This window comes from Streptopelia decaocto, assembly GCF_964273445.1.
Source record: "Streptopelia decaocto genome assembly, contig: HAP1_SCAFFOLD_2301, whole genome shotgun sequence".
Classification (NCBI taxonomy): Eukaryota; Metazoa; Chordata; class Aves; order Columbiformes; family Columbidae; genus Streptopelia; species Streptopelia decaocto.
In genome coordinates, this window is record NW_028115074.1 from 1 (window position 1) to 15,926 (window position 15,926).

Here is a 15,926-nt window from a genome sequence, read left to right on the forward strand (position 1 = left end):
CCCCCAAAATCACACCCCCCACCCCAACCAACCAATCAGCTCAGGGATCAAACCCCCCCCCAAATATTGATGCCTGAGCCCCCCCCCCCAATTAAACTTGAACCCCCCACCAAATATTGATGCCTGGGACCCCCAAATGAAACCTGAACCCCCCCAAATATTGATGCTTGAGCCCCCCCCGAATTAAACCTGAACCCCCCCCCCCCCAATGGAAACCTGGGACCCCCCCAAAATGAAACTTGAGCCCCCCCCAAATTAAACCTGGGACCCCTCCCAAATGAAACCTGAACCCCCAAATATTGACGCCTGAGCCCCCCCCAAATTAAACCTGAACCCCCAATTGAAACCTGGGACCCCCCAAATTAAACCTGAACCCCCTAATTGAAACCTGGCATCCCCCCAATTGAAACCTGAACCCCCCCAATTGAAACCCGGGCCCCCAAATATTGATGCCTGAACCCCCCCAATGGAAACCTGAACCCCCCAATTGAAACCTGGGACCCCCCCAAAATGAAACCTGAACCCCCCCCCAAATTAAACCTCGGACCCCCCCAAATGAAACCTGAACCCCCAAATATTGATGCCTGACCCCCCCAAAATGAGACTTGAACACCCCCAAATATTGATGCCTGAGCCCCCCCCAAATGAAACCTGAACCCCCCAAATCACTGCCTGACCCCCCCCCCAATCAATCTCACCCCCCCACACTTTTTTTGGGGGGGGCGGGGCCTGTTTTGGGGCGCCCCCCCCCTCCCCCCGTGGGTATTAAAGGTGGCGCCGCATTGGGGGGGAACCGGCGTTTATTTTGGGGGGGGGGGGGTCAGCAAGGGGGGGGCGGGGGGGCCGAGCTGCTCTTGGGGGGGGGCTCTTCGTTTTGGGGGGGGGGGCGCGGGGGGGGGGCGGCGTCTGCGCGGAGTTGGGCCCCCAAGCTGCGAAAAAAACACGGGGGGGGGTCACCAAAATTGGGGACAATGGGATAGAATGGGGGGGGGCGGTGCCACCGATGTCCCCGGGGGGGGCACAAAGTGGCACCAAAACAAGCGTCACCCCCCAATAATGTCACCAAACCGGCCCGGGGTGGGGGGGGCGGGGCACGTGAGGCCCCGGACGCCTGGGTCCCCCACCCTGGGGTGACACCCACGGGTGACACGGTCACCACCCACCCCCCCCCGCGGGGACACAGTCAGGCGGCCCGGCACGTGGGGCACGTGACACGGGGGCACGGCCGGATATTGGGGGGGGCACCCCCCCCCCAAGTCCCCTCGGACGCCTGGGTACCCCCCCCCGCCCAGTTTACTCCCAGCCCCCCCCCCCGGATCCACCCAAATCTCCCCAGTGCCCCCTGGGTACCAAATCCCCCCCCCCCCCGAACGCCTGGGTCCCCAAACCCCCGGGTCCCCCCCAGATACCAAATCCCCCCCGAACACCTGGGTCCCTCCCCAAACGCCTGGGTCCCCCCAGATACCAAATCCCCCCCGAACACCTGGGTCCCCCCGAACGCCTGGGTCCCCCAAGTCCCCCCAAACACCCGCGCCCCCCCCGAACACCCGCGTCCCCCCCACCACCCGTCCCCGCCGAACGCCTGGGTCCCCTAAGTCTCCCCGAACACTCGGTTTGCCCCCGAACACCTGGGTCCCCCCCGAACGCCTGGGTCCCCCCAGATACCAAATCCCCCCGAACACCTGGGTCCCTCCCCCCGAACGCCTGGGTCCCCCCAACCACTCGCGTCCCCCCTCGAACACCCGCGCCCCCCCCCCCCCCGAACGCCTGGGTCCCTCCCCGAACACCTGGGTCCCCCCAGATACCAAATCCCCCCAAACACCTGGGTCCCCCCGAACACCTGGGTCCCCCAAATCCCCCGAACGCCTGGGTCCCCCCCGAACGCCTGGGTCCCCCAAATCCCCCCGAACGCCTGGGTCCCCCAAGTCTCCCTGAACACCCGGGTCCCCCCCGAACGCCTGGGTCCCCCCAGATACCAAATCCCCCCCAACACCTGGGTCCCCCCGAACGCCTGGGTCCCCCCCGAACACCTGGGTCCCCCCAGATACCAAATCCCCCCAAACACCTGGGTCCCCCGAACACCTGGGTTCCCCAAATCCCCCCGAACGCCTGGGTCCCCAAGTCTCCCCTGAACACCCGGGTCCCCCCCGAACGCCTGGGTCCCCCCAGATACCAAATCCCCCCCAACACCTGGGTCCCCCCCGAACGCCTGGGTCCCCCAAGTCCCCCCGAACACCTGGGTCCCCCCAGATACCAAACTCCCCCAAACACCTGGGTCCCCCCGAACGCCTGGGTCCCCCCCGAACACCTGGGTCCCTCCCCGAACGCCTGGGTCCCCCAGATACCAAATCCCCCCAAACACCTGGGTCCCCCCGACCACCCGCGTCCCCCCCGAACGCCTGGGTCCCACCGAACTCCTGGGTCCCCCCACCACCACCCACGTCCCCCCGAACACCCGAGTCCCCCCCGAACACCTGGGTCCCCCCCGAACACCCGGGTCCCCCCGAACGCCTGGGTCCCCCCCCCCCGGTTCCCCCCCCCTCACCTGCCGCCCCGCCTCCTCGGCGGCCCCGCGGGCCCCCCCCGCGCCAGGCGCTGCGCGATGCGCGTCTCCACGGCCAAAGCCACGGGCGAGCGGAGCCGCTGGGGGGCGCTGGAGCGGCCGCAGCGGGGACACACGACGGCGACACCCCCGGGGACCCCCCCGGTGGTGCCATCGGTGCCATCGGTGCCAATGGTGCCATCGGTGCCAATGGTGCCATCCCGGGAGCGGCGCAGGCAGGAGCGGCAGCAGCTGTGCTCGCACGGCAGCAGCACCGGGTCCCGCAGCGCCCCCCCGCAAACGGGACACAGCGTGGCCTGGGCCAGCCGGGCCAGCGAGCCGCGCGGGGCGGGACACGGGGGGGACATGGACGGGACGCGAGTGGGACGGGGGGTGGACGCGAGTGGTGGCGCGGGAGGGGACGCGCGGGTGACAGGCGCGGGAGGGGCGGGGAGGGGAGGGGCGGGGACGGGAGGGGAAGGGGGCGGGGAGGGACACGGGAGGGACAAAGAGGGACATGGGGACACACAGAGTGACGTGGGGACGGGGAGGGGAGGGGCGGGGAGGGACAAGGGGACGGACAGAGGGACATGGGGATGGACAGAGGGACATGGGGATGGACAGAGGGACATGGGACACACAGAGGGACATGGGGACACATGGACATCAAGGGACATGGGTGGACATGGGGACACACAGAGGGACATAAAGGGACATGAGACACACAGAGGGATGTGGGGACACACAGAGGGACACGGATGGACATGGGGACACACAGAGAGACATGGGGATGGACAGAGGGACATGGGACACGCAGAGGGACAGAGAGGGATGTAGGTGGACATGAGGACACATAGAGGGACATAAAGGGACACGGGACACACAGAGGGACATGGGACACAGAGAGGGACACAAAGGGACATGAGACACACAGAGGGACATGGGGGACATAAAGGGACATGGGTGGACATGGGGACACATAGAGGGACGTATAAAGGGAGACGGGACACACAGAGGGACATAAAGGGACGTGGGACACAGGGACATAACGGGACATGGATGGACATGGGACACAGAGAGGGACATGGGACACACGGACATAAAGGGACACGGGTGGACATGGGACACAAAGGGACATGAAGGGACGTGGGACACACAGACACAGAGGGACGTGGGTGGACACGGGGACACCCGGGGTCAGGGAGGCGCAGACAGACGGACACGGGGGACACGGAGGGGGACGCGGCCCCACACCCACTGGATCAGGGGAACAACCCGGCAGCACCGGATCACCCGATCCCAGCAGCACCAGGTCCCCGTGGTGCCGGATCAACAGATCCTGGCAGCACCAAACGTCCCAGGGCCAAAGTCTCATGGTGCCAGATCACCAGATCCCAGTGGTGCTGGATCACCAGATCCCAGCAGCGCCAAATGTCCCATGTCCAAAGTCCCTTGGTGCCGGATCACCAGATCCCCACGGTGCTGGATCACCAGATCCCAGCAGCACAAAACATCCGAGGGCCAAAGTCCCATGGTGCCAGATCACCAGATCCCAGCAGCACAAAACGTCCCAGGGCCAAAGTACCGTGGGGCCGGATTACCAGATCCTCATGGTGTCAGATCACCGGATCCCAGCAGTGCCAAACGTCCCAGGGCCAAAGTCCCGTGGTGCCAGATCACCAGATCCCCGTGGTACTGGATCACCAGATCCCAGCAGCGCCAAACATCCTGGGGCCAAAGTGCCATGGTGCTGGATCACCAGATCCTCATGGTGTCAGATCACCAGATCCCAGCAGCACAAAATGTCTGAGGGCCAAAGTCCCATGGTGCCAGATCACCAGATCCCCGTGGTGCTGGATCACCAGATCCCAGCAGCGCCAAACGTCCCAGGGCCAAAGTCCCATGGTGCTGGATCACCAGATCCCCGTGGTGCCCGGATCACCGGATCCCAGCAGTGCGAAATGTCCCAGGGCCAGATCCCTGTGATGCTGGATCACCAGATCCTCGTGGTGTCAGATCACCAGATCCCAACTGCGCCAGATGTGGTGCCAGATCACCAGATCCCAGCAGTGCCGAACATTCCAGGGCCAGATCCCTGTGGTGCTGGATCGCCGGATCCCAGTGGCGCCAAACGTCCTGGGGCCAGATCCGTGTGGTGCTCGATCACCAGATCCCAGCAGCGCCAAGCGTCCCATGGGCAAAGCCCCGCGGTGCTGGATCACCAGATCCCAGCCATACTGGATCCCGGTGGCCTCAGGTGTCCCAGAGCCAAACCGCCGTGGTGCTGGATCACTGGATCCTGGTGGTACCAGCCCACTGGATCGTGGTTCTACTGGCTCACTGGATCCCGGTGCTTCCAGATGTCCCAGAGCCAAACACCAGTGGTGTTGGCTCACCAGATCCCAGCGGTACCGGCTCACCGGATCCCGGTACTTCCAGATGTCCCAGAGCCAAACCCCAGCGGTGCCGGCTCACTGGATCCCGGTGCTACCAGCTCTCCAGATCCCAGTGGTACTGGCTCATCAGATCCCAGGGTTACAGGCTCACTGGATTCAGGTGCTACCAGCTCACTGGATCCCAGCACTACCAGATCCTGGTGCTACCAGCTCACTGGATCCCGGTACTTCCAGATGTTCCAGAGCCAAAGCCCAGCAGTGCCGGTTCACCAGATCCCGGTGCTACCAGCTCACCAGATCCCTGGGCTACTGCCTCAGTGGATCCCAGCGCCACCAGCTCACCAGAGCCCAGCACCACTGGATCCCGGCTCTACCAGCTCACCAGATACCCAGGGTTACTGCCTCAGTGGATCCCACTGCCACCAGCTCAATGGATCCTGGGGCCAGGGGATCCTGGTGCTACCAGCTCACCAGATCCCGGGGTTACTGCCTTGGTGGATTCCAGCCCTACCAGCTCACCAGAGCCCAGCGCCACCAGATTCCGATGCCACCGGAGCCCAGTGCCACTGGATCCCGGCGCCACCGGATCCCAACGCCATGAGATCCCAGTGCCACAGGATCCAAACGCCACCAGATCCCAGCACCAATGGATCCCGGTGCCACGGGATCCCGGTGCCACTGGATCCCAGTGGCACTGGATCCCAATGCCACCAGATCGCAGTGCCACAGGATCCTGGCGCCACCCGATCCCAGCGCCACCGGATCCCAATGCCAATGCCACCAGATCCCAACGCCACCCGATCCCAACGCCACCAGATCCTGATGCCACTGGCTCATGATGCCACCGGATCCCAGCACCACCAGATCCCAGCACCACTGGATCCCAGTGCCACCGGATCCCAATGCCGCCAGATCCCAGCACCACCAGATCGCAGTGCTACTGGATCCCAGCACCACCGGATCCCAGCACCACTGGATCCCAACGCCACCAGATCCCAGCACCGCCGGATCCAAAATGCCACCGGATCCCAGCACCACTGGATCCCAGCACCACTGGATCCCAGCACCACCGGATCCCAGCGCCACCGGATCCCAGCGCCACCGGATCGCAGTGCTACTGGATCCCAGCACCACTGGATCCCAGTGCCACCCGATCCCAGCGCCCTGTCCCCCCCGCCCTGTCCCCGTCACTCCCAGTCGCTGGGCGGGCGGATGACGAGCGGCGCCGCGTTCCTCCTGCCCGCGCTGATCCCCGGGTAGAAGAGCGGCCGCAGCGTCTCGGTGAAGGTGTCGGTGAAGGTGAAGATGTGCGAGCGGTCGGTGACGTTGTAAAAAGCCACGCGGCCGGCCTCGTAATCCAGGAACACGCCGACGCGGCGCGGCCGCACGCTCAGCGCCAGCGGCGTGAACGGCGACGTGGTGGCCGCGTACTTGTCGCCGTTCCAGAGGCGCAAGCGCCAGAACCCGGGCTCCGGGAGGGGCGTCAGCTCCCCCTTGCGCCGAACAGAGTCCCTGCACACCCCCAGCGCCCAGTGGGTCTTGTCGCCCACCTCCACCTCCCAATAGTGGCGGCCCGAGGTGAAGCCCTGGGCGGCCAGCACCACTGGGTAGACGGTGAAGCGCCGGGGGGTGTCCGGGAGGTTGCGGGGGCCCGATTCCACGAAGCGGACGCTCTTGAGGTCGGGGGAGAGGAGGAGGTTGGGGTGAGCGGTGTCGGGGTCCAGGGTCAGGTCGTCTGTGGGGTTAATGGGAGGTGGTGAGAGGGGGGGACAAGGGGGGATGGGGGGAGGGGAGGGGGTGGGGGGACAAAGGGGGATGGGGGGACATGGGGACAGGAGGGGATGGGGGGACAGGGGGGGAGAGAGGGTACATGGGGACAAAGGGGGATGTGGGGACAAAGGGGGATGGGGGGACAAAGGGGGATGGGGGGACAAAGGGGGATGGGGGGACATGGGGACAGGAGGGGACGGGGCGACAGGAGGGGAAAAGGGGGGACAGTGGGACAAAGTGGGATGGGGGGACAAAGGGGGACAGAGGGGACATGGGGATAGAGGGGGATGGGGGACAAAGGGGGATGGGGGGACAAAGGGGGATGGGGGGACATGGGGACAGAGGGACAAAGGGGGAGTGGGGGACAGGGGGACAGGAGGGAATGGGGGGACAGGGGGACAGAGGGGGATGGGGGGACATGGGGACAGGGGGGACATGGGGACAGAGGGAATGGGGGGATAGGGGGACAAAGGGGGATGGGGGGACAAAGGGGGATCGGGGCACATGGGGACAGGAGGGGATGGGGGGACAGGAGGGGACGGGGGGACAGAGGGCACATGGGGACAGAGGGGAAAAGGGGGGACAGGGGGACAAAGTGGGATGGGGGGACAAAGGGGGACAGAGGGGACATGGGGGACAAAGGGGGATGGGGGGATGGAGGGGATGGGGGGACAATGGGGGATGGGGGGACATGGGGGGACAAAGGGGGACAGGAGGGGACAGGGGGGACATGGGGACAAGAGGGAATGGGAGGATAGGGGGACAGGAGGGGATGGGGGGACAATGGGGGATGGGGGGACATGGGGACAAAGGAGGATGGGGGGACAAAGGGGGATGGGGGGACAAAGGGGGGTGGGGGGATGGGGGGACAGGGGGGACAATGGGGGATGGGGGGACAAAGGGGGACAGAGGGGACAGGGGGACAGGAGGGGACATGGGGGGACAGAGGGGACATGGGGACAGAGGGGATGGGGGGACAATGGGGGATGAGGGGACAAAGGGGGATGGGGGGACAGAGGGGGATGGGGGGACAAGGGGACAGAGGGGACATGGGGACATGTCCATCATCCAACTGTCATCTGTCCATCATCCAAGCGTCATCCATCCGTCCGTCCATCATCCATCCATCCGTCCATCATCCATCCGTCCATCCATCATCCATCCATCATCCAACTGTCGTCCATCCATCATCCAACTGTCATCTGTCCATCATCCGTCCATCATCCAACTGTCATCCGTCCATCATCCATCCATCCATCCATCAACCAACTGTCATCCGTCCATCATCCAAGCATCATCTGTCCATCCATCCATCCATCATCCACCCATTCATCATCCATCTGTCCGTCCACCACCTATCTGTCCATCCGTCATCCATCTGTCCATCCATCATCCGTCCATCATCCAACTGTCATCCGTCCATCACCCAAGAGTCATCCATCCATCCATCCGTCCATCATCCATCCGTCCATCATCCAAGCCTCATCCATCCATCCATCATCCAACTGTCATCTGTCCATCATCCATCCATCATCCAATTGTCATCCGTCCATCATCCATCTGTCCGTCCATCATCCAACTGTCATCCGTCCACCATTGATTGACGTCCACGATTGATTGACGCGATGTCGTGATTGAGGGGCGGTTGCTCACCCAGGAGGCGGCGGGTGAGCGACTGCAGTGTGAAGAGCTGCCGGGGGAAGCTGCCGAAGGTTCGCTGCAGCTCCACGGCCACGGGCGCCGGCTCCTCCGCCGGCTCCAGCGCCGCTCGGCACCTGCGGTGCGGCCGGATGAGCCAAATCCCACCCAACGGCCCCAAACGGAGCCCGGGGGGCGGGGCTTACCTGGCCAGGGTCTCCGTGATGTCCTGGGGTGGGGAGGATGGGAGAATGAACCTGGACCCAAAGCGACCCCAGCCCAGTGATCCCATCCCAGTGATTCCATCCCAGTGATCCCATCCCCAAAATGACCCATCCCAATGATCCCGTCCCCAAACCAACCCCATCCCAGTGATCCCGTCCCAGTGATCCCATCCCAGTGATCCCATCCCAGTGATCCCGTCCCAGTGATCCCATCCCAGTGATCCCATTCCCAATGATCCCATCCCCAAATCAACCCCATCCCAACAATCCCATCCCAATGATCTTGTCCCCAACCTCATCCCAATGATCCCATCCCAACAATCTTGTCCCCAACCCCATCCCAATGATCCCATCCCGATGATCTTGTCCCCAACCCCATCCCAATGATCTTGTCCCCAACCCCATCCCAATGATCCCATTCCCAATGATCTTGTCCCCAACCCCATCCCAATGATCCCATCCCAATGATCTTGTCCCCAACTCCATCCCAATGATCCCATTCCCAATGATCTTGTCCCCAACCCCATCCCAATGATCTTGTCCCCATGATCTTGTCCCCAACCCCATCCCAATGATCCCATCCCAATGATCTTGTCCCCAACTCCATCCCAATGATCCCATCCCAATGATCCCGTCCCCAAATCAACCCCATCCCAACGACCCCATCCCAACGACCTTGTCCCCAACCCCAACCCCATTGGTCCCCCCCCTCACCTGCATCATCTCCGGCCCCGGCTGCGTCCTCTTCTCCTCCAGCTCTTGTGCCAGCGCCCCCAGGAGGCTCCGGCGCTCGCCGAGCCGCTCCAGGTTGTCGCGGAGCCGCTGCAGCAGCTCCAGCTCCTCGTCCCGCAGGCGCCGCAGCAGCCGCTGCTCCTCCTGCTCCAGCAGCTCGTGCAGCTCCTGGAACTCGCGCGCGATTCGCTCCCGGCGCCGCCAAACCGTCCTCTGCCCCCCAAAAACGCAGATGGAGCCTCAGCCCAACCAAACCCTCCCAATCTGAGGCCAAATTTGGGACTAAAACCCAAGATATTGGGTTGAAAATGCTGATGGAGACTCATCCCAACCAACCCCCCTCCATCATCAGCCATGGGGCCAAATTTGGGGCCAAATTTGAGGCTAAAACCCAAGATATTGGGTTGAAAACACAGATGGAGACTCATCCCAACCAACCCCCCTCCATGATCAGCCATGGGGCCAAATTTGGGGCCAAATTTGGGGCTAAAACCCAAGATATTGGGTTGAAAATGCTGATGGAGACTCATCCCAACCAACCCCCTCCATGATCAGCCAAAGGGGTCAAATTTGGGGTTAAATCCCAAGATATTGGGTTGAAAATGGAGATGGAGACTCATCCCAACCAAACCCCCTTAACAACCAGCACTGGGGCCAAATTTGGGGCTAAAACCCCAAGATATGGGGCTGAAAACAAAGATGGAGACTCATCCCAACCAACCCCCTCCATGATCAGCCATGGGGTCAAATTTGGGGCTAAACCCCAAGATATTGGGTTGAAAATGCTGATGGAGACTCATCCCAACCAACCCCCCTCCATGATCAGCCATGGGGCCAAATTTGGGGCTAAACCCCAAGATATTGGACTGAAAACACAGATGGAGCCTCAACCCAACCAAACCCCATTAACAACCAGCCCTGGGGCCAAATTTGGGGCTAAAACCCCAAGATATGGGGCTGAAAACAAAGATGGAGACTCATCCCAACCAACCCCCTCCATGATCAGCCAAAGGGGCCAAATTTGGGGTTAAATCCCAAGATATTGGGTTGAAAATGCAGATGGAGACTCAACCCAACCAACCCCCATCCATGATCAGCCAAAGGGGTCAAATTTGGGGTTAAATCCCAAGATATTGGGTTGAAAATGCAGATGGAGCCTCATCCCAACCAAACCCCCTTAACAACCAGCACTGGGGCCAAATTTGGGGCTAAAACCCCGAGATATGGGCTTCTGGAAGGTTCTAATCCACCCCCGGGACCCACTGGCTTCCTGGCCACAAGGCGCAGTGCTGGCTCAGCCCACAGCACCCGCTGAGCCCGGCTGGTCTCCCATCCAAGCACTGAGCGGGCCCGACCCTGCTTAGCTTCCCAGATCACATGAGATGGGGTGTTCTCGGGGCTGTGGCTGCATATATTAAATAGATAGATAGATAGATAGATAGATAGATAGATAGATGAATAGATAGATAAATAGATAGATAGATAGATGATTGATAGATAGGTGATGATTGATAGATAGATGATGATAGATAGATAGATGATGATAGATAGATGATGATAGATAGATAGATGAATAGATAGATAGATACATAGATAGATAGATGATTGATAGATAGATGATGACAGATAGATAGATAGATGATTGATTGATAGATGATGACAGATAGATGATTGATAGATAGATGATGATAGATAGACAGATAGATAGATGAATAGATAGATAAATAGATAGATAGATAGATGATTGATAGATGATGATGGATAGATAGATGAATAGATAGATAAATGATTGATAGATAGATGATGATAGATGATTGATAGATGATTGATAGATGATTGATAGATAGATGATTGATAGATAGATGATGACAGATAGATAGATGATTGATTGATAGATAGATGATTGATAGATGATAGATAGACAGATAGATATAAGTTCCCCAAGTGCACCCTGACAGTATGTGAACTAAACCCTTTATCCAAGGGCAGAGCAGAGGGGCAGGAGAACCTCTCTGGACCAGCTGGTCTCCCATCCAAGCACTGAGCGGGCCCGACCCTGCTTAGCTTCCCACATCAGGCATTCCCAGGGTGCTATGGCTGTGTATATATACATAAGGTCTCCCATCCAAGTGCTGACCGGGGCCGACCCTGCTTAGCTTCCCAGATCACACGAGATGGGGCGATCCTGGGGTGCTGTGGCTGCATATATTAGAGAGATAGATAGATAGATAGATAGATAGATAGATAGATTAGATAGATAGATAGATAGATGATGATGGATAGATAGATGAATAGATAGATAGATGATGATAGATAGATGATTGATAGATAGATGATTGATAGATGATGATAGATAGATAAATGATGATAGATACATGATTGATAGATGATGATAGATAGATAGATTATGATAGATAGATAGATAGATAGATGATTGATAGATGATGACAGATGGATAGATAGATGATTGATAGATGATGATAGATAGATAGATAGATGATGATAGATAGATAGATAGATGATAGATACAGAGATAGATAGATGATTGATAGATAGATGATGACAGATAGATAGATGATTGATAGATAGATACATGATTGATATATAGATGATTGATAGATAGATAGATAGATGATTGATAGATAGATGATAGATAGATGATAGATAGATGATAGATAGATAGATAGATAGATAGATAGATAGATATAAGTTCCCCAAGTGTATCCTGACAGTATCTGAACTAAACCCTTTATCCAAGGGCAGAGCAGAGGGGCAGGAGAACCTCTCTGGACCAGCTGGTCTCCCATCCAAGCACTGAGCGGGCCCGACCCTGCTTAGCTTCCCACATCAAATGACCTGGGGCGTTCTCGGGGTGCTGTGGCTGATATATGAGATGCGCCCCCATGTCCCCGTCACGTCCCTGTCCCCGTGTCCCCGTCACCTGCCTTGAGCTGGGCGGGTTTCCGCTCCTCGCGCGCTCGGCACTCGCTGATGGCCGCCAGCTTCTGCTCCAGCAGCTCCAGCTGCTGCTGCAGCTGCTCCTGGGGGAGAACAGGGGGTGCTATGGGGAACCCCTGCCCCAAATCCCTCCCCATCAATCCCCACAGTCGCCCCCAATCCCTGAGTCCTCCCCCCGGGTCAAATTTGGGGCTAAAACCCCAAGATATGGGGCTGAAAACACAGAGACTCATCCCAACCAAACCCCCTTAACAACCAGCCCTGGGGCCAAATTTGGGGCTAAAAGGAGGGAAGGGAAGGGAAGGGAGGGAAGGGAAGGAAGGAGGAAAGGGAAGGGAGGAAAAAGGAAAGAGGAAGGAAAAGGAAAGGGGAAGGGGAAGGGAGGAGAAAGGAAAGAGGAAGGAAAAGGAAAGGGGAAGGGAGGGAGGAAAGGGGAAGGGAAGGAGGAAAGGGGAAAGGAGGGAAGGAGGAAAGGGGAAGGGAAGGAAGGAGGAAAGGGAAGGGAGGGAAGGAGGAAAGGGGAAGTGAGGGAGGAGGAAAGGGGAAGGGAGGGAAGGGGAAGGGAAGGAAGGAGGAAAGGGGAAGGGAAGGAAGGAGGAAAGAGAAGGGAGGAAAAAGGGAAGAGGAAGGAAAAGGAAAGGGGAAGGGAAGGAAGGAGGAAAGGGGAAGGGAGGGAAGGAGGAAAGGGGAAGGGAGGGAAGGAGGAAAGGGGAAGGGAGGGAAGGAGAAAATGGGAATTTGGGTCCAAATTCGGGGCTAAAACCCCGAGCTCCGGGTCCGACAGCAGCGCCGGAGACTCAACCCAACCAAACCCCTTTAACAACCACCCCTGGGTCCAAATTTGGGGCTAAAACCCCAAGCTATGGGTCTGAAAACACAGATGGAGCCTCATCCCAACCAAACCCCCTCCATGATCAGCCATGGGGCCAAATCTGGGTCCAAATTTGGGGCTGAAACCCCGAGATATGGGGCTGAAAATGCCGATGGAGCCCCGCGGGCGCCCACCTGGCACTCGCGCCTGGCGCGGGCGATGGAGATGGTGTCGTGCGCGCGGTGGGCGAGCGAGGCCTCGCAGAGCGGGCAGAGCGGCGCCTGGTCGCGGCGGCAGAAGCGCGTGAGCGCGCGGCCGTGCTGGCTGCAGCGCCACTCCGGGGTGGTGTCACCGGTGTCACCGGTGTCATTGGGATCACTGTCGGTGTCGTCGGCGTAGTCGGCGGGATGGCGGCGCTTGCGCTTGGCGTGGCGCAGGCGCCGCGCGGCCTCGACCAGGTTGGCGAGCTGGCGGTTGGGGCGCAGGGCGCGGCGGCGCGAGGTCTTGCGGCAGACGGGGCAGGGGAAGTCGCGGCGCAGCTCCGCCCACCAGCGGGTGATGCAGGCGCGGCAGAAGTTGTGGCCGCACTCGATGAGGACGGGGTCGCGCAGGTACTCGAGGCACACGGAGCAGCTGGATTCCACCTGCAGGGCGGCCAGAGCCTCCGACACCGACATGGTGGGAATGGGGGGTGTTTCCGGGAAGTGGGGGGTGTGGGGGGGCAGTTCCAGGAAGTGGGGGGTGTGGGGGAAGTGGGGGGTTGGGGGGGGAAGGGGTGGGTGGGGTGTAAATGGGATAGGGGTGAAATTGGAGGAAAGAGGGAAAGGGGAAGGGAGGACAAAGGAAAGAGGAAGGAAAAGGAAAAGGGAAGGGAGGAGAAAGGAAAGAGGGAGGAAGGGGGAAGGGAGGGAGGAAAAGGGAAGGGAGGGGAAAGGAAAGAGGAAGGAAAAGGAAAGGGGAAGGGAGGAGGAAGGAAAGGGGAAGGGCGGGGAAAGGAAAGGGGAAGGAAAAGGAAAAAAGGAAAAGGAAAAGGAAAAGGAAAAGGAAAAGGAAAAGGAAAAGGAAAAGGAAAAGGAAAAGGAAAAGGAAAAGGAAAAGGAAAAGGAAAAGGAAAAGGAAAAGGAGGAGAAAGGAAAGAAGAAGGGAGGGAGGAAAGGGGAAGGAAAAGGAAAAGGGAAGGAAGGGGAAAGGAAAGAGAAAGGAAAAGAAAAAGGAAGGGAGAAAGGAAAGGGGAAGGAAAAGGAAAGGGGAAGGGAGGAGGAAGGAAAGAGGAAGGGAGGGGAAAGGAAAGGGGAAGGAAAAGGAAAAGGGAAGGGAGGAGAAAGGAAAGAGGAAGGAAAGGAGGGAGGAAAGGGAAAGGGAGGGAAGGGGAAGGGAGGAGAAAGGAAATGGGAAGGAAGGGAGGGAGGAAAGGGGAAGGGAGGAGAAAGGAAAGGGGAAGGAAGGGAGGGAGGAAAGGGGAAGGAAAAGGAAAGGGGAAGGAAAAGGAAAGGGGAAGGGAGGAGAAAGGAAAGGGGAAGGGAGGGAAGGAGGAAATGGGAAGGAGGAAGGAAAAGGGGAAAGGAAGGAAAGGGGGAAAGGGGAAGGGAAGGAGGACGGAAGTTGGAAGGAAGGGAGGGAGGAAAAAATAAGGAAGAAAGAAAGGAAATAAAAAATATAAAAGGAAATAAGAAAAAATAAGAAAGAAGAAAAAAATAAAGAAAGGAAATAAAAATAAGACGGAAATGAGGCGGAAATGAGGCGGAAATGAGGCGGAAATGAGGCGGAAATGGTAAAAAAACCCCAATGAAATTAAATAAAATAAGGAATCAAAAGGGTCCGGGGGGGACAAATGGTGCAAATCCGAGGAGGTTTTGGGGTGAAAACGCCTCAAATCAGTCAAATCGATGCTGGAATTTTGCTGTGAAGCAAATGGTGCAAATCCAACGCGGTTTTGGGGTGAAAATGCCTCAAATCGGTCGCGGTTTTGGCGGGAAAACGGCGTCACGTGTCGGCGGCGATTTTGGGGCGAAAAGAGGCGGATTCGGTCCAGGCGATGACGTCATCAGGGGGCGCCGCTGCTTTTCGGGGGCAAAGCGTCAGAATTGGGTTCAAAGGGCCTCAGGAACCTATAGGCTGCTCAACCTATAGGATCTATAGGCCGCTCAACCTATGGGATCTATAGGCCGCTCAACCTATAGGATCTATAGGTTGCTCAACCTATAGGCTGCTCAACCTATAGGATCTATAGGCTGCTCAACCTATGGGATCTATAGGCCGCTCAACCTATAGGAGCAGGGCGGCTGCTACAGAATAAACCCCTATAGGATCAACCCCTATAGAAGATGCCCCGCCCGGAGCACCTATAGCGAAGCCACAGGCGCCTATAGAGGATCTATAGGACGGCGCCTATAGAACGGGTGTCGCCTATAGATCGGGGTCTATAGGGGCGGCCCTGGGGGGGGGGCGGGGCCACGGGGGGGGGTCCCCGCGGGTGACGTCACGCGGGGGCGCCCCTGGGGAGGCCCCTATAGGGCGGGATCTATAGGGGGGACCTATAGGAGGGAGCAGCACTCACCGCCCGTCGCGCCCGACGCCGGAAGTGACGCACAACGGCGGCGCCGGGAAGCGGGGACGAGCCGGCCACGCCCACTCCAATCCTTATAGGGATGTTGCCCCGCCCTGTCCAGAGCGCAGCCAATGGGAAGCGTGGACCCGCCCACCCCCGAGGGGCGTTGGCCAATCGGGGGGCGCGATGGCGGCGCCGGTGCGGGACCGGGAGGCGCTGCTGAGGCTCAACTTCCTGTTCCAGGTGGGACACGTGGGGGGTTTGGGGGTCCCTGGGCGGGGGGGGGGCGGATATAGGGGTCCCTGGG

The 15,926-nt window shown here is 59.2% G+C and overlaps 2 protein-coding genes across 2 annotated transcripts; both read right to left on the reverse strand.

Moving 5' to 3' along the window:
- Positions 1–820: 820 nt before the first annotated feature.
- On the reverse strand, positions 821–4,506 carry LOC309452975 (uncharacterized protein; the record flags this gene model as incomplete). The annotated part of the gene is made up of 2 exons (XM_082077620.1): positions 2,546–4,506; positions 821–929 (listed from the first exon to the last, which is right to left on the reverse strand). The coding sequence occupies exons 1-2, from the start codon at positions 3,661–3,663 to the stop codon at positions 821–823; spliced, it is 1,227 nt and encodes a 408-aa protein (XP_081933746.1). The 5' UTR covers positions 3,664–4,506.
- A 1,526-nt stretch (positions 4,507–6,032) lies between these two features.
- LOC309452976 (E3 ubiquitin-protein ligase TRIM39-like) lies at positions 6,033–14,838 on the reverse strand. The gene is made up of 7 exons (XM_082077621.1): positions 13,266–14,838; positions 12,219–12,343; positions 10,024–10,058; positions 9,285–9,541; positions 8,553–8,575; positions 8,362–8,483; positions 6,033–6,673 (listed from the first exon to the last, which is right to left on the reverse strand). The coding sequence occupies exons 1-7, from the start codon at positions 13,746–13,748 to the stop codon at positions 6,126–6,128; spliced, it is 1,593 nt and encodes a 530-aa protein (XP_081933747.1). The 5' UTR covers positions 13,749–14,838; the 3' UTR covers positions 6,033–6,125.
- Between the last annotated feature and the right edge of the window lie 1,088 nt (positions 14,839–15,926).

Bases quoted from the DNA above. Each gene is read 5' to 3' on its own strand.
- LOC309452976 (XM_082077621.1), bottom strand. From the start codon at position 13,748: ATGTCGGTGTCGGAGGCTCTGGCCGCCCTGCAGGTGGAATCCAGCTGC. The intron at 9,542-10,023 runs GTTGGTTGGGAT...GGTTGGGCTGAG, and splicing joins CATGGCTGATCATGGAGGGG to GCTCCATCTGCGTTTTTGGG. The intron at 8,484-8,552 runs GTAAGCCCCGCC...GCCGCACCGCAG, and splicing joins ATCACGGAGACCCTGGCCAG to GTGCCGAGCGGCGCTGGAGC.